General features: G+C 39.1%; 2 protein-coding genes across 2 annotated transcripts; both read left to right on the forward strand.

Moving 5' to 3' along the window:
* The first annotated feature begins 729 nt into the window (after positions 1–729).
* Positions 730–14,538, forward strand: LOC110039900 (KAT8 regulatory NSL complex subunit 1-like). The gene is made up of 8 exons (XM_089284213.1): positions 730–973; positions 3,098–4,874; positions 6,785–7,509; positions 8,655–8,760; positions 9,751–9,833; positions 10,548–10,682; positions 11,828–12,123; positions 13,246–14,538. Exons 2-8 carry the CDS (start codon positions 3,811–3,813, stop codon positions 13,996–13,998), a joined length of 3,162 nt encoding a protein of 1,053 aa, XP_089140339.1. The 5' UTR covers positions 730–973; positions 3,098–3,810; the 3' UTR covers positions 13,999–14,538.
* A 1,847-nt stretch (positions 14,539–16,385) lies between these two features.
* LOC110040580 (uncharacterized) lies at positions 16,386–18,765 on the forward strand. The gene has a single exon (XM_020745830.2). The coding sequence runs from the start codon at positions 16,920–16,922 to the stop codon at positions 18,378–18,380; it is 1,461 nt and encodes a 486-aa protein (XP_020601489.1). The 5' UTR covers positions 16,386–16,919; the 3' UTR covers positions 18,381–18,765.
* The last annotated feature ends 277 nt before the right edge of the window (positions 18,766–19,042 follow it).

The following is a 19,042-nucleotide window of genomic DNA, read 5'->3' on the forward strand; positions in this document are numbered from 1 at the left end:
AAGAATCATAGCCATTGTCACTAGGAAGATGAATATGGTTCCAGGAAAGCTGGGTTATTGGAAATTTCAAGGGGGAGGGGGGTCCCAGAAGCCAAAATTTTTAACAGAATGTATGAACCAAACCTGGACTTTCTAGGAGGGATTGTCGGTGGGGGGACCAAATGTCTGTCCACTGGAAGGGTATGGATATTTTCTGGAACACAATGCACAATAAAAATTGGCTTATGTTAACTTGCTGTGATTTATAAACATTCCAGATTGACTTGGCTTCTTTCTGCTGACACTTTTCCTTAACACTGTGGTGTTACAGAAACTATCCATACCCTCCCACAGAAGGTTTTTTTGTTTTGAACCCTCCCATTCCTCTGGGAATTCCTATTTAGCTTCATATTTTCCTTTCAGAATTTTGGCTTTTGAAATCCCCCTCCCTCTCAGAATTTTCAATAACCTTCCTGGAACTAAACATTTTGTGTCACTCTAAGGGGTAATTAAAGACAACTTACTACGACCAGTCCGCAGCCAAGCAAGGCAAGGTGCCCTCCTCAGGATTTCCAAAATAACTTGATTCAGTCGTCAGAAACATTTAAAAGAGCTGTTTTGATTTGGATTAAGCAGAAATTTCCAAAAAGAAAGTTAGTTACTGGAACCATACTCACCGACCCGTCCCTTGAGAAGAAATTCCATATATGGATTTGTATAGAGAGGCCAGGCTACTGAGCTTTTTGGACAAAAAGTACGTGACTGTGGCATAATCTTTGATTGCTGGAAAGGAAATATTTAGCACTGTGCTCGCACATATCTATTTCGCGTAATTTTTGACGAAACGGAAGAGATGACCGAGTTTGAAAAATTTAGATGTTGGGATCTGAAGAATATGAAAGAATTTCGTGTTGTTATTCCCAGGGCAGCAAGCGATTGGACTGGGTACAAGACAATGCGCCTTTGGCGAAACTCGGATCTCCCCTTCTCGCAGGTAATGAATTTGTTCGATGAAACTTATTTGTCATTTTTTTTAGCAAGACTTAAGGCTAGTTTTAAATTTTTTTTTTTATTATTTTTAAGAAAGGCTACTAGGGCAATAACCCGACAAGAGACCTTCAATAAGAGAAGTCACGGCATCCTGCATGCTGATAAGACATAAAATTTCTTCAGAACTTTCTTTCGCTGCTTTTTTTTCATATTTCAACAGTTTTCGCATGGTCCGGATTTGTATCCTGGGTGATTCAATTATCCAAGATGGTTTTAATTTTAGGGGAACGCATATGCTTGGTGAGGAAAAGACATTCATCGTAAGCGGGCATGTGTAAAAAATTTTCGCGATCGCGTCGATCGATGGACAAGTCTTGGTACGTGTCTGTAGTGCGTGACTACAACATCTTACGGGGGTAGGGGTGGGAAGTGTTTTGTACACAGTAAAAGCCATAGTACGTCGTAATTTTGCTTGATGTTTGACTTTGCATGACTTACCATGCAGATATCTGTTAGCTGGCTGTTAAGAAAAGTGTGTTACATGATCTTTCAAGACATAGTAGCTTACTTGGGGAATTTTGGCCAAATTCCAAGAGTCTGGCTGTGTCAAATTTGTTTCATGCCCTTTCAGGGTAGACTTAGACTCGCGGAAAAGTTATTAGTCTCACTGACTTACAAAGTCTCAAAATTACTATTTGATACCACTCCAAATTATAGATTTTGTAAATACAAAAAAGTATATAATTTTCATAGGACTCCAGGAAATCTGTCCAACCTGTTTTATCAAGATGAGTCTGTAAGCAGTTTCTCAAACTAAACACACATGCTTGGATAAAAGTAATTCACACCTTTGAAATTATATCAATAATAACCTCAATATTTGTGAAAAATATGCTGGTTTAAAATTATGTTGCTTTGAGTTTAATTGAATATAAACACCGAAACATACCAAGACAAAAAGTGGAGTTGTTGAGTACAAAATTAAAATGAGGGTCAATGCAAAGTTGTGCCCCAGCGCTTAGTTCTTGACACTGTACTCACATGTATGCATAGACCTTGCCACAATGCGAGCTTTGTTTCTGATCATTCCCAGACTTCCTCATACCCGGCATGATTAAGTGAATATTTTTGACATACCATAGGTATTAATTTCACCAATTCACTGATCAGGGATGTGTTAACAGATTACAGTCTTTCCTTCATAATACATGTACCTATTTTCAAGTTCCAATTAAATGCAATTTGTGCCAAGGATTTGCCTGCAGTTTGTGTAAATTATAAAGTGGCAGGCAAGATGCAGCCCTATCCAGTCAGTCTTTAAAAATGAATTCAACTTCTCGTTCTGGTGAAGTTTTTGAAGAAAGTTTTCGCTTTGTTTGATGTGAGTAACTCTCGGTTTAAAGTAGCAACCTTGAGCTTGCCATATAAGTGTTAATTAAATAGTTCCTCTTTTGATCGAGGTATGTCATTAATTTCTACTGAAGGGCAGTAGATTTTCATTTTATCTAGGAAGTATTCAGACATGTATATATATTTTTAAGATTTATATATAAGTATCTTCTCCCACGAAAACAGAGAGAACGTTTGGTTAGGAATTGAGACACGTTACAGCATAGCATACTCCTTGCTGAGCTACTTCCGGTTTGTAGGTCAACTATGCAAACCATGAAAAACAAGAACTGTACTTTGGTGCCAAAATAAAACCACTTGCTGATGAGCGTTTGACACCGAGTGACAATTAATATCATAATCACCCTGGTTCTTTAATATCGCTTTTGAAAAAGACAATATCAGCTTAGCACTGAATTACGCAAGCTTTGTACCAGGAAAATTCATCGAACGAACTCAATATCCGTTATTTTATCGTTCGATGCTCGATTCTCGACTTGTGGAAGGTGTGATACTAAGTATAAACAGCGCTTTAAATGTAAATTCTTAATAAAATAGTTGTTTTCTTCGATCTCTCTTTTCTGAGGTTGTGAATTCACTGATCGAAGTCCGTTCCAGCTTCGTTTATCGTTGCGAGAGCACAATTCTCCTAATTTTCCCATGAATCGTTTTCATATCAGCTACTACGTAATCCTTAATTTCTTCGAATTTACGCTTTCTCCTTTTCTTTTTCTTCCAGATTTCATGACGATGAAGAATTTCGCGCCGTGCGCGATATCGCTCGCGAAGGAGGTGTGTTCGAAACACGCACAGGAAATCCTATTCTTCACTTTTCTCTGATGAGACAATCAATTCTCCTTGGTTGGCTTTGTCTGATGATGGCGCTCATTGTTTTATCGACCAATCACACAATTCATCGTATAGGGTGGTCTTAGCATTGATGCAATCGCCTAGAGCATGTGATATTTGCACGAGGGTTTTGCTGATACAAGAAGCTCGGAGTGGATTCTTACGCCGCCATTTTGATTAGCGGGAAAGGAATTTCAACTCGCTTCTAGGGTGGTCTGTTTGGAGGTGAAACGGACTGCAATATCATCCTGAAGGTTTCAAATACTCCCATCCTGACTCTTTGGTGTTCTGGTGTGGTTTCGACGAGAGTCAGCGCGGAAAATAGAAGACGAAAATTTGGTGTTTTTTGCATATATCAAGTTTGGTGTGTTCTTTTGCGAGATTAGAACACGCACCACCAAGACGTGGCGGTCACGTGCTCGTCGCGCTAAAAAAACGTTTTCTCTACTCCCCTTGAATGGACTTTAGAAACTTTAAATTTTGAGGTGAACTTAGTCTTGTGCTTAATATTTTGGCCATAATTCCCTGTTGTAAGCAGCCGCGAAAATGCTTTCAACGGGGCCTCGTTGCCATCGGCAGTCATTGTGAAGTGAAGTATGGTAGATGGCTCAAATGGCTCCCGCACTGACCGAGGCGACCGCGTCTCCAGAGTCCTCGAGGAAGAATTCTGTGGATCGTCACTATTCATCAACGGTACAAGGGGAACTTAAGCAAGAGAATACTGGTCGAGCACTGGACTTAAAGCTGGTTTCTCCGAACGGACTTGTACGATTGATAAGTGACAATAACATTGCAGACATTACAAATACTATCAAGCCTTCGGAGCAGAACACACCCATAGTTTCAAGACTCACCGGAGATTTGAGAGGGAAAAGTGAGATGCCAAACGGACATTGTGATGAACAACTGCAAGAGAGTGCCGCAGATATGGCAAGTAATTCCGCTGCTACAGAGGAAAAGCGAAATTCGTGCCTTGATCTTCCGCGAAAGACATGTGCTTCAACGGCGAAGACTTCGGCTGGTACATGCAATACTGTTTGTGAAAATGAAGAGAAGAGTCGAGTTTCGGAGCATCCGGTAGCTAACTTAGAATTTGGGAAGGCCTTAATTCCTCAAAGGACTACACAGGCTTTTCGACGGCAAGGAAAACTGGATGGCCGAGCGAGACGAATCGAAACGCGCCTTCGCAAACTTCAAGCGCGGCAACTGAGTGACCATGTGCTTCAACAATTGGAAAATTTGGCGGAAAAGCGTGGTGAATCTCGCGATTCCTTCTCCGCTAATTTCGAACCAGTTGGAAATTCAGGGGTCGGGATTATTCCCGAAACTAAAAGCGCGTCGAATATTTCAACGGGAATAAGAGCAGATCGAGTTGACATCAAAGCTGTGCCTGGAAATCTTGCAAGCCGGGCGAAAAACAACAACGCAACGAGTGTCGACAGCGTATTGAAAGAACTGGAGCGTATTTCAGCTGAATCTTACAACTCCGAAGGGAGCATCTTGACTGATTTAAAACAAAATTTCGATGCTGTAAATTCAGTGGAAAGCTGGAGTTCGCAAGTTGAATTTCTGGAGAGCATTGATGATTCAGATGCCACCGAAGCGAGTTCCGGAGAAGAAAGCGACGAAGAAGGTGAATCGAAAAAAACGAAACTACGGAGCAAACGGTGAGTACAATTTTATTATCTTGTCGAAAGTATGTATGATCGCCTTTGGAAGCGAAAAAGAAATATCTTTTCGCATCTTGCTTATTATCAAGAAAAAGCGTGGGAGCGGAACTGTGCCGCGAAATTTATCCGCAGCGAGACTTTTCCAAATTTATTTAATGGAGGATTATGGATTTCTGCCTGTTTTTGAACTTTTGTCAGGTTATATTCAACTTCTAAGGTTAACGGGAGACTTTTTTCACGTAAAAGTCGAGTTCTGTTCGAAATCTGTAAGCAATGTGGATGACATTTTAAATTTCCCTCGCACGAAATTTACAACAACGAAATAACGCGATCTGAAGCGGGAAATAGCTACCATTTTCATCTTCATTCCCCTTTTCAATGAAAACACTCAAATTATTACCGCAAACTGAGCGATCACAAGCTTTTGAAACAATGTTTCGCTGTTTTTCTATGTTGGGAATTTTAATGCTGTTGGGCGATTCGTTTGCCTATCGTATTTTCCTGACATTGCATTCCAATTTCTCTGTTTTGGTCTGACATCAAGGCCTTCGCAAAACTTCATATTGACCAGTGACTTAGGCTAATTCGCGATAAATGTTGAGGAGTGAACGTTTAAATGTGCCTTTAGATGTTGTTTCTCGGTTGTATTTTGTTTATTTTCCATCTTCTGTCCTGTTTTAAGAAAATTTGCATATTATGTCGTCGATGCTATATAAGGAAATTTTTAATTTTTCAGAATGGCTTTTTCCCAATCCTAATTTTATTTGAGATGTATTCCAAATTTACAGTTTTATGTTTACAACTGATTTTGTGAATTTTCAGGAAGCTGTAGTATCACGCTATCTTTTTTGTTTTCTACTACAGAAGATAAATTTTTTGTTTTCTAGTTTGTACTTGTTTTGAATGAATTATTCTCATCAGGGCTTTTCTTTGTACCTGGTAAATATTTGAAATCTTGGTGTATACGACAGAAAAATAAATTATTTATATATTTACATTTTTGATGACCAGCAAGTATAACCTTATAAAATTGTCAATGCAAATATTTCTCAGTAGGTTTGTGTAAATCATTCACTTGTCTGGATTCAAATCAGCACCTTTGCATGCCTTTTGTTTGTAAACATGTTATAGGATTTTTCACTTAAATCTCAAGATCGTATGCAAGGGTACATGTACACTATATAAACCCTGCCAGTTGATTGTAAGAATGGTGTTCTTCTCAAGCATCGTTCACACACAAAAATTGTTTTTAAAATGTACTTGTTATTGCACCTATAGTAGATGTTGTTCTAGCAAGTTCTTATCATATAACAGTATTTGCGTGTGTGAATGTCGCATTATTTTTAAGTTAACATCGCTATGGTGTGTGTTAGTGTAAAGTCAGATAATTTGCTTCGTTTCATTATTGTTTCATATTGAGTCACTTAAACTATTAATTGACATGCTAAGTTAAGTGAATAGTGAAAGATGTTCTGAGATCTTGGAATTATCACATTTTATTTTCAGTTGTATCCTGTGCCATAATAGTTAAATTAAATCATGAGTGAGGCCTGCAAGAGAGATTTCTTGTTGAGAAACTTTGACATTCCTGTTTACTTTGTAAAATTATATGGTATTGCTATATCGATTCAACAATGTTGTTATGCAATCATGCAGATTTGAAATTTGAGTACCTACTTTTCACTGTTGTATCTTAAGACAATGGCATAGTAGCTATTCTCTTTATGTGTAACTTACAAAGGAGGTTAATGAAGATGGGCTTTAAATTAAGAATGGCTTAAATGCATTTGTATTTGAGAACATTCTCAGTATTAGCCTCCACTTCAAACTATTGTTGTTCAACTTGAACAACGACGATATTTTGTTGTAAACCATTGATATTTAGTTAATTGTATTGTTGCAAACAGGGCGAAGATTTTCAGGAGGCAGTATCGCCTGGAAGAAGGCATAATAGCTTCCCATTGGTCGTGGCTCCAGTCTCAGATCATAAACGTTGAAAGACAGATCAGGCGATATGATGATCTTTACAAAGGAGGAAGGTTGAGGAAAGGAACAGTAAAACTTCAAGCTTGTTCCTCAAATGCTAACTTAGCACGAGGCAGCAACGACATTGATGGTAATGGAATTATAAAGGGCATTAAGAACAATGCTGTGTCAGTGTCTGCTTTAGACATTGCCAAGTCTAAACACTATGTTGATCACAGTAAGAAGGATTCATCAAAAGAGTCTGATAACCATGTACCAAATGGAGTCAAGCGTAACCTCCTTGAAAGTTCCTTGTTGAATGATGAGGATGTTCCACTCAAGCGGTATCGAACAGTCCTTCCAAATGATTCTACAGACAGCAAGCTCTGTGGCTCTTTGCCATCCACTTCAAACGATGTGTTTCCTCAATGTGCAAGAACTAGAGGAGTTTATACAGTCAGGAAGCGGCGTTTAGTACACTTATCGCACATTCGACATAAGCCCAAACCTCATTCATTGTACTGTGGCTGTGTAACTCCTTCCACACCTTGTTTGATTTGTTCTAATTCGTCAAGGACATTACCGGTGGTTAGTTCCAGTCAGACGACGGCAGAGAAGGTGGCGTCCCTGGATGGTTCATTCCATCCTGTGCTTTCTTTTTGTACAGGTAAAGGCAGAAACATTTAGCCATAATAGAACCGTTTATTCTGAGGGAAAGGTTAGAACTTTCATATGATCTGCTGCAAAACGTTTTATTAACTGGGAGTAGCATGTTGGTGTTATTTTGGAGACTTTCATTCCCAAACTACAACACAGCTGTGTCATTCTTTCAAAGTGTGAAAACATTCTGTGTCATACTTGAGACCAAAGTGTCAATTCTTATGAGATGTCATGGACAATTTGTCTTAAGCAATTGAAATGCGCTGGTGTGTGACACAATCTTGTTGAATTTCTCAATATAGTTTTAGTTTTCCAATTTTTTTTTTATTGTTGTTATTATTCAAAACATGAGCAGAACATGTCTCTCTGACTTAACTCCAAATTGCCCTGTTCTTAACTTTTGTATTTCTATGCCCCTTTAAATGTGAGTACTGCTAAGGATGGGGAAGTTCAGTTGTACAAATGCAAATGGGAGCCACAACTGAGATTTCCACCATAGGTGACAATATAAGACCAAGGCTTTGGTGCATCTGCATTCTAAAGGCAGCTTTGGCCTATACTGCCTTGTATGAGTTATTTTGGCCAAAGCCATTGTTCCAAAAATTTGATTGAAAATCTAAATTATGTAGTGGACATAACATTGCAACACACCCAATGAAAATTGAAATGTGAAGCAATTACATTTTTTAAGCTCACTACAATTGATTGACAATTTTATCACCAATGGGCCTGTTGAAGATTTTCCTGTGTAGACATGTTATACACATGAAACAATAAGGTCGCCATTTTGATGGTCAACTGATGACTAGAATTTGATAGTGCTTTTTGGTTATCAAATTATGTTCGTCTCAAGTTTGTTCCAAGCATGACACAGGCCTTAGGAGATTCATGATACCAACACCAAACCTTCATCAAAACAGGAGCAAGTCTATTATAGCAAACTAACATCAAAGAGCAAGCCTTAGATATAGCTGATAATTTGATTAATTTGTAGCGAGACAGACCGGGGCTGCGTTCAGGCTTGTAACCATAAATGCCATTATCAAAATCAGATGACTGCAAACCTTAGTGCTCTATTTCCTCAAGGGAATAAAAAAGCTGAATAATCAGTGAACTGAATTGTGACTGATGTGTCCTCTGGTGTGCTTTTAGACATTCCTCTCCAGTTGCATTTTGGTGCATTGTTGAAAAGGGGTGGCTTTGAGAAGAGGACCAAACCACAAGCATTGAGAACTACATCACAGATAGTAGAGAAGAAGTAAGTCAATTATCCTTGGTTACCGTCATTTTTGTTTTTTCTCATTATTCAACAGACAGTCTATTCTTAAGCAATTGTGGAAACCACGGTCAGTTTTGTTGGGTATGGAAAAATTGTTGCAGGTATCGGACTGCGAAAATGCAGTTATAAGTATACTGAGCAGTGACTTGACTATGAGTGAACTACAAAAAATTGCAATTTTATGACTCATGGCCAGTTAAAACAATTTTAAAGCCCTCTTTTCTGCTGCAGACTATGTAAGACCTGTAGTGATAAATATGAGTTGGTAGCAAATGCTAATTGTTACCAGCATAATTAATGTAAACCTGGCGTTTTTGTCACAAAATGAAACACTGTAATGCTTGTTTTTCCTTTCTTTAATTGATATCTGTAACTGCTCCCAGTTTGCTTTAAAGTCTTGAAAGCAAAGTTGTGCTAGCTATATCATGGACAGATGGGTCAGTGTGGAGGTTGCTAATTAATTCTTCTACCCTTGAATAGCATGGAAACCGGCCATTTAAGTTTAGCATAAAAGGTGGCCATGTCATCGCTAAGAATAGCAAATGAAATAAGACAGTGTTATTGAAATGTAGATTTGTTCAATCAGCTGTCACAGCTGAAGTTGAGACTGGAGGTAGTTTGGGGCACTGCTTAGTTTAATACCTGTCACTTTTTAACCAGTAGTCATTATAAATATTAAAATGTGTGTATCACATCAAAGACAGACAGGTTGAACTATTAATTTAGTGTTTTTATTGACTTCTTGATGCTGTAAATTTGTTATGCTAATTTTGAACTTCATAATGTAAATTAGTTTTCCTGAATGGAACGTCTGCATGGTGTTGTTTTGCGAAAGATTTATTTCTACTAGTCAAAACTCTGAAAGGATTGCTGTCAAAATGAGAGAAAAACCTTAGTTTGCTTGTATTTTTTTTGTTAGGCTAACTATGTACAGATTTAGTTTAATGTTCGTATTTTGTAATTTATAAGGAAACCGCCTGTGGTGACCAAGACAGGAAAAAAACGTGGACAGCTGGCCAAGGGTGCTGCAGCTTCTCTTTTGTCCTCTGCTAGTAAGTAATTTAAGGCCAATTAATTATGTTATCGGTGTTTCCTGAGATGTCTCATATTGAAAAAGATTTTAATTTCCATGTTGATAACCTGATCAACTGTCTTGAACAGTTTTCTGATTTCCTCGAGTGTTTTGAGTGTCAAAAGCTACATGTTATGATAGTGTCAAGTTTTTACAGCAAGGTATTTGAGGTCTAGGGTTTACAAAGCCATAAAAGAGAGGCATTGAAGCTCACATCACTTTCATCTTGTGGTGTTTTTATTACAGTCAAAACAGCTGAGAGCATTCTGGCCAAATAGTGGCTGCTGCTTAATCCAGTATTGCTTAGATTTTTAAATCAAAGATTCTTAACTGAAACTGCATAAGGCAATCATTGAACATAGAGAGGCTTCTGCAAATCCAATAAAATTGCATTTTTTTTGTTTCTGTGATTTTCTCACCTTTTCATTTCAAGGTAGATTAGTGGGAAACCTGGGGGGAGGAAATTTGCAGGTGTGATAAGTATATCAAACTGCAGGAAAGGTGTTTGTTTGCTTGGGGGAAAATGTATGACACAATTTTTTTTTAACTTTCCAGAGTATAAATTTTAGTCAAATCTCCTATAAGGAAACAAACTCCTATGAAGTAGTGTTCCATGTACGCAGCTGCTCAGTTTCCAGGTTTGGTAAATGGTAATTGCCAAGTCTTGTGATTTTTTTTTTAAATTTTATTTTAGAACTCCACAATCAGAAGTATGAGAGAAAGCGAGGTTATTCTGTCTCTACTCCAAAAAATGCATCTAGAGGAACAGAAAACAAGATAAGTCAATCAGATGGGCCAAGGAAGAAACGAGCGGCAGCAATAAGTGCTGGTAAGAAAGTAAACTCATCCATGTTGTTGTGGTGGTTGTTTTTACATTAAAGGGAATCTTGACTGAAAAGCGTTTAAGCTTCCAAAGTGCACGTAATGGTTCTCTTTAACTCATCCCATCCAGGGCTTTAAGTTAATTTCTCTGTAATTGTTTTGAATCCAAAATGTTTAGTGTTCAGTTAAATCACCTGAGGGTTGCCATGTTTACTTTGTGGTAAATTATGAGGTCATTGCACTGTGAAAGTTCTCAATATGGAGTCCACAGAAGAAGATAATTTCTCATTAGGAGGACTTCTGTATATCTAGATTCCTGCAATGCTGTATTTTAAAAATGTCAATCCATGCAATAGTTAACAGTAACTGCAGAATTTCTTGTGCACTCATTGGCTAATTTTCATTGTCAATAGGCAGACAGACACATGAATTTATAATTTATGCAAGCGTCAACAAGCGAGAGCAGGCGATTTAACAATTTGTGATCGTAAAAAACGAATTCACGTCAGTTTTTTATGCGTCTGTCCTGTTATTGACAATGAATTTCATCATAACATTGTCAAAGTAGTCTGCGGATCCACCCGGCTATCACCCTGTGGATCCACAGCCACTTTGACAATGTTATGACAAAATTCATGATCAACAACAGGACAGACGAATGAAAAACTGGTGTCAATTTGTTCAATGTCATAATTTCCCATCAGGCTAAGCAAAGATAAACATGGCAATGCCTGGGAGATTTGAAACTCTAAAATACCAGAAGCAAAACACCTGGCATTCCAAACAGGCAAAGACTTGTCAACTACAAATTGAGGAAATAAATTAACATGAACACCAACTTTTGATTTGAAACAAAACTGTTTTTAAGCCGAAATTTCCTTTAATGTGATTGTGTATAACAGCAGGCTGTGTTATATTTGGCGTATTTTTATCATTTGATAAATGGCATGTTGCTTGTTCCATAGACCCTGAATTTTTTTTTCTCTGGGTGCTCTATAAACTAAATTGCTCTCAGTTTTCTGTTAAAAAGAAAACCACTGGTAGGCACGTAGAAGCAAAGGATTCTGTTGATGGTTTGCTGTGTACCAAAACTGCTTCATGGTATCATAATCCTAATGTTTGTCTAAAATATATTTTTTGATGCTTTACCAGCTGCCCAGCTTCAGAAGCGTGCACGCAGTTTGTCACTTCCAACTGTGGTGTCATCACCTTCCACTCCAACATCAGCTCCCAGTCCTACCCCAGGTTTTACGCAGTCTATGCCACCATCCACCCTTAATTCCTTGTTGAAGAAGAAGAAAGGGAACAATGCATTTGACATCAACAATATTGTGATTCCATACTCAATGGCCTCTGCCACAAGAGTTGAAAAACTGCAGTACAAGGAGATCCCAACTCCGAGCTGGCGAGTGAACGATGTAGCTGATGATGATGAAACTAAGATGGAGGTATGCTTGACTTGCTTTGATAATGAGGGTCCAACACACCAAGGAAATGTCTCATAGTTAATGTTCGCTTCCTTGTGCTCTTCTCTCTGCTACTAACAAGATTATGATCAGCCAATACCCAGTGTGTAAAGACAATCATGTCAGGTAGCTGGTGGGACTAGTTGATTCGGTCCTTCCCTTCTTACCTGATGCACAAGTGAAGTTTTTTGAGGCAGAAATTATGGAAAATTAAAGGATCTCAGTCACAGTAGTTTGAGTTATTTTGGCCATTTACAAAATGATCTTTAATTGAAGGAAACCTGAAAATAGCAGTTAGGTAAGAAAGAAAAGCACTTAAGTGATAATAAAAAACCATAAGGAAACAAGGATGGAGAAGGCTAACATGGATTGCAAATGACAAACTTGAAAAATTTAGGCTAAACTATTCAAAGACATGTAAACCGTGATGTAGTAGAAGAAGGGTTAAGCCCGATTACCAGCGAATATTTGACACTTTTAAGAGCAGTTTGAGCCTTATATCTAATTTAAACCATGATGTAGCTTGTTTAAAAACACACTAGTATTGTGAGAGGTCAAATTTTTTTTAATGTAATTTTTTTCTTGGGTTAGTGAAAATGACCGTCAGGCTAGCACATCCTGGTTGAAACTTCTTCTTTGGCAAGCTCAAAAACTGATTTTATGTGCACCCTGATATCCCTAATTTCCGTGATCATTGCTCGCCATTGATTAACCTTACACTGATCTTTACAAGTTGTATGAAATACAAAACAGAAAAATATCTTCAAGCTTCACTTATTCATGCAAGCACCCCCTGAGTTATAGTTAAGGAATTTTCCAATGTGCCACAAGGTATTGATGTACATGTAAAAAGATGTAAACAGAAACGGGAAGATGGGAAAACACCCAGAGAGTATTTCCGGTTGAAACAAAAAAGTGTGTGGTCTTTGAAATACCGGATTCTTTCTATAAACGCAGCCTGAAATACTTAGCTCTTGTCAATGGTAGCCCACCTGTCACTTTGGTGATTTCAAATTTTCTAAAAATTTTACTCCAAAACACGTGAGTGTTTTGTTTAATGCGTTGTAAAGCACATGTTTAAACAGTCTTTGTCTTGTTGGACAGGAGGACCAGACTGAAAAGGACAGTGAGGAGGACACGTCAGATGAGGTGTACATCTCAAGACACGGATTCTGTGAGGAGCATGAACGCAAACGATTCCTGGGACTGGTAAAAAAGAAGAGAAAGCGAACCTCGCGACAAAGCAGTGAAATGAGCCTTCCAGATCCACCATCTCCACTGGGTTATACGGACAGTCAAGGAGGCACCCCGCCTGGGACTCCTACGTGTAATACACCTTTGCCGACACCAACTGGGAACTCGGTACCAGCTACAATCTCTGTTCCTTCTGCTTTTCCTCCCCCTCCTTCAGCTTCTTTGTCCCCGTCTGGGACTCTCACACCCACCTCAGCAATGCCACCATCCATGGAGAGATTTCATCGCTCATTTTCAGACTCTAAACTTTTGCATCGAAGGTCGTCTTCAACTGACAGGTCAGAAAAATCAGTGAATGATGAGGAACTCTGGCCACCGGTACCTCCATGGCCAGAGAGGACATTTCCATTATCAGAATCGGATGTCTCTTCACTCAAACTTCCTACTCCTCTGCCCACACCAGCTTCTTCTGTACCCGCTTCCCCTTCAGCGTCATCGCCTGGTAGCCCTATGTGTTCACCTTTAGCAAGTCCGGCCTCTGATGCAAGCAGCGAAAAGAATGAATGGACAGTCAAACTTGTTACGGACCAGGGACCAGGCTCAGGTGGCGACTCAGGAGGAGCGCCAAGAAAAGGAATTGTGTTAAAACTAGCAAAAAGATAATAGGGAAAAATATGTAAAGGGTATTAACACATCGGTTGTCCAGGCAAACAGCTGCCTTCATATATCAAGAAAGGGCTTTGATAACACTTGTATATGATATATCTGGGTTAGTTATGGCGTTTTTACATGTGAGAAAAAAGTAGAAGCGTGCTTTTCGTTGTAGTGTTATTAGTAGGGTCATTTTGTGTTGCCCTTTCTTGATTGAGGACTAGTTTGTTGTCTGTGACTCCTGTTAGGAGTATGTTAGAAGTTCATGGCTTGATTTGAGATACCACCCAAAGTATTAATGATTGAAACAACCGAAAAAAAAAGAACGAAATTTGTCCGAGTATAATGCATGTACTTTATACGTAAGCATTCTTTCGTTGAGAGAGAATTTTTCTCACTAGTCATGTTTGTATATAGCCCGCATATTTCCGCTCGAGTAACACTTGTATTTTATGAGTTTTAAACATCGTGTACATTGACATAAACATAGATTTGTAGAGGTTTGGTTACGACAAAAATGGCAACTTTGTGAATAAACTGATTTATATTATACGCTGTTGTTGTGTTTCCTCATTTTGGCATTGGTGGAACACTTGGTGCTAATGAGTAGTTTCCTAACTTAGTTATGGGAGTTTACATTGCTCGGCCAGTAAAAGAATAATAAAGCAAAACATTGCTGAAACGATTCTAAACGGGATAGAAAGACCAGGAAACAAAAACCTACACAATATTATGGAAGATTGACTACAATCTTGTTCACCCGAGTATCCACTTTCTAAGCGGTGTCTCAAATTATTTCAATACTCTCAAGTTTTCACCTTGGCAGCTTTATCATTAATTATCATATCTTGGTCAATTTATTTATTTTATATTTGAGTGATAAATGTCGCAGGAGGTGGAGAGCCTCAATAGACAAAGCATAACCTGTTTAGCAGGGTGAAGTCTCGTTTGTTTTATGGTCTTGGGTACCCGAGACAACCCTCCTCCTGAAGCAACTTTGTCGAGCGTCTATATATGAAACGTCGTCTCTGTAACTGAGGAAGAGCTGACCCCGCATGATCATTCATAACCCTTTATTGAATAATCAAATGTGCAAATATCCCTCTTTCTTTGTGGTTTCCTCGGTCATTAGATCAAAGTAAGTGGGTTTTGCGGAGTTAATTTTCACTTCTTTGACACGAATTTCTGCTTTAAATCCTAAATCTATCATTTGGTGACACTCGCCAAGCCAAGAATTGTCTCGGTTTGGTGAGCCAAATTGTTTATATGAAGAAACATCGTCTCGCCTGCCAGGGTTACCCCACCTGCCGAGGCAATACAACTCGCCCACCCGAGTTGTCTCGCCCCCGAGACGGATTCGCGATCCTCTTGTAAACGGTCGGTTGAAGTCTTCAAAGAAATAAGAAAAAAGTTACCTCGGTTAGGGTAACTTGGAGGGAGATTTCTCGGATAACCGAGACCATATAATTGGGGCGTCAGACAGATCGCGACAGGAAATGAGTGGTGCAGGAATTATCTGATAATTATAAATGAACGGGGTAACGGGCCAACTCCTACCGCCTGGGGGTGGGTGGACAACATAACACCGGTCCAGTCGGTGATGACGACGGAAAGGCTTATGTGGAGGAAAATAAACCAGGAAATATCAACTTTTGGCCTGTTGATGAGCTGAGTTGACTACAAATGTGCCCTTGATTTTTTCTGATTGCCAGCAATCAAACTTTACCTGATATGGCAGGTTGAAAAACAAGCAAGGTCGATCTTTTCCGGGTAGTCTGAGAATTTTCGATCAAGTGAATCGGCGAGAGCATTAAAAAAAATTGAAAAAAGAATAATAGGAAGCCCGGGGAATTCTAAAACAAAACCGAGGGGTTGTTTTCCATAAAGCTCAATTTTTTTTTTTCTAATAACCTCACTGAAGATGTTGAGAGCGAAACACGCTTAGGGCGAGTAAAAAAAGCGTGATTCAAAACCGTTCCAAGATTGCAGTCTAAATTCTCATCGCTGTTTTTCATGGCTACAATTTTAACTTGGAGAATTTGGCTTCTGAATCTGACTTTTTCACAGTTAATGATTAAAGGCTTAAAATTCTTAACTTGAGTTGATTATAAAGGTAATTAGGGAAGCTAATCACTATTCCAACCGCTGGAGATTAAATGGCTTTGTAACAATGCAGTTTAATGGCTTTTAATGCACTCCAACGGTTTTTTCAGACTATAAGAGGGTTTTTCTTGAAGTTCGTAACATGCTTGGAAGTACATGTAGATTTACAAGACGGTTTTGAAACGACCAAATGAGAGTTAAACAGAGTCAATACTGTTTACCCTTTACATGACATGATTTTCTTTCTTTCACTGAAATTATAATTGCCTGATTCTGAAATTTCTTGATATGTTGTGTTAGAGAATCCAGCTGTTTAATTCTACATGCGCGCTTGTCACATTGTGTTTCTTCAGTATATAATTTTAATCCCATTTATCAAAAGAATGATTAGCCGTGCCTGTAATCTTACTTTTTGTAGTTCAGTATTCCTTTATTCCTCGCGCAACGTAGAATATTTCGTTTTGCGCGAAAATGACCGGTTAAAACAGTTATGACTGGGGCGATTAAAACCTTCCTTCCACTTGAATCCGCACTGCAATACAGAACAGCTGTCGCGTCCAGGCAGCGACTACTGAAAAAAAATTTGTTCAAGCTGAATTATTAAAAAATCGACACGTAAACCTCATTCTGAAAGTATCACTCCTTTAAATCGCGCCTCTGAACAACGTAGGGTAATTTTATTCACCTACAGAAGGCAAATAACGTGCGTTCTTTTCACTGGTTGAATCGCGGTTATTTTTCTTACAAAACAAACACACCTGTGATTTGTGCTTTTTCCGTTACTAAAAGACTTCAACAACAATATAGCGCTATTCACAAGAAATCCATTAATGTCGGAGAGAATGGAGGTTAACATGCTCAGAGAGATATTAGTGGTTTTAGCTTATTTTCTGTGCTATATTCAATTTGCGGTCAGCGCCCGAAACAGCGAAGGGGAACCGGATGAAGATGGCGCAAAATCGAGTGGTCGAAAAATTCTGGTCTTCGGTGGGAACGGTTTTATTGGAAGCGAAACCGTACGAAGACTCCTGGATAAAGGAGACGAGATTACCATCGTGAACCGAGGGAATTGGTACTTCGATTCAAGCGAGCGCATCAAACCGTTTGTAAAAGCGCATTTTCTATGCGATAGAGACAAACTGCTCAAAGTTGACTGCGAGGAGCTTTTAACATCCGGGTACTACGACGCTGTGATCGATTTCAGCTCGTACAATGCGAGGCAGATAAAACAGGTGGTCGACATATTACATGGTCGAGTTGGTGTTTATATCTACATCAGCACCGATTCAATTTACGAGGTCTGCGAGAAAAAGCATTCTGGACTTAGCACTGAAGAAGACGCAGTCCGACCAAAGAGCCCGAAGAAGCGCCTGGAACTTAAGAGAGAGGAAAAATACGCGCATGATAAACTTGCTTGTGAAGAGGTACTCGAACAGGAGAGGAAATCTGGTGGATTCCCGTACGTAGCTTTAAGACTCCCGGATGTAATCGGACCACGTGACAGTTCCTTCCGCTTTTGGACCTATCATCTGTGGATACGCATCCACAAGGCCATTCAACATCCGGTACATATGCCCAGCGGTGTATCAGATGTGAAGTTTAGTCTTATACACGTAGAGGACGCGGCAAAAGCCATCGAGAAGGTCTTGGATGTTGGTCCCGCGGCTCACAACCAAGCTATCAACCTGGCGTTCAGCGAACAATTCACTCTAAAAAAGCTCCTCCGAGATATCGCCGATAAACTGAACGTGGACGAGCTCGAGTTTATTTCGGATGACGATTCCACGTGGTATTCCTATCCCACGGTTACAAAAGGTCCTCTTGATATCAACAAGGCCAAAATTCTTCTTGGCTGGGAGCCCATGACCTGGGAGAGCGCACTCGATTCACTTTCCTCTTTTTTGGAGGGTGCCATGACTGAAGAAAAATTTGTCAGAGAGAGAGAAATGCTATTGGCTGACTTCTTTGAGAGCATTGTTCCTGAAGAACATTACCCAACCGCGCTAAAGAAGCTGATTGAAATGTACGGAAATGACGTAATGGAAGGAATAGCGTTGGACATAGGCTTCGATACAGCCCCTGAAATCGAGGGCCCGAGTGATGTTCAAAATTCCAGCGCTGCGCATGAACAAAAGTCAGCGGAGACGCGATCGGAGGCTAAGGCAGCAGAGAAGAGCGATAGAGAAAGTGTCGAGGAATTGGTGACGGAAGTTGATTCTGAAAACGAAGCTAGTGAATCAATTCCAAATTTAGAAGGAAAGAAGAAAGACAAGCACTTGGATGAACTGTGAATTATTTTAGATAAGACACTTGCAAACACTCTTTTTCCTTGGCCATCGTAGCTTTAGAAGAAACAAAACACAAACCGCGGTGATAAACATGGAACCAAAACGCATGTTAAACAAAGTTAATTTAATCTAGTTAACGGTCACTTCTGAAGATGTATGTTGTACATACGAAACGTCAAGGAAATTAACTTTGTTTAACATGCGTTTTGGTTCCATGTTTATCACCGCGGTTTGTGTTTTGTTTCTTCTAAAGACACTTGCACTTTGAGAATTTTAGTCCACTTCAGCAGTGAAATATTAAGCAAAAAATTTTGTTTTATTGTCTTAGTTTTCTTGAAAGCGAAAATTAATTGTAAAATAAAAAATTGCAATCTGACCAATCAGATAATTAGTAGTATGTTTGATAATTTTCATTCGTTAACTTGGGATCACAAAGCAGCCAGTCGGATAGAACTGGTCAAAAACATATTTTACGAGAGCTACATACATATTCTCCGGAGAACACTTCGTAGAAAATCAATTCATGGGTATAAAAGTAATTATATTACTAACTACATGTACTTATTAACCGGGAGTGAGGTCTTAACGGGAAAATCTCAAACCAAGACCTTGCCGTATTGACCGAGCGATAGCGAGGTTAATACGGGAAAGTCGAGAAATGAGAT

The sequence above is a fragment of the Orbicella faveolata genome, unplaced genomic scaffold (genome assembly GCF_042242905.1).
Source record: "Orbicella faveolata isolate gen_17 unplaced genomic scaffold, um_ofav_v1 contig_13, whole genome shotgun sequence".
NCBI lineage: Eukaryota > Metazoa > Cnidaria > Anthozoa > Scleractinia > Merulinidae > Orbicella > Orbicella faveolata.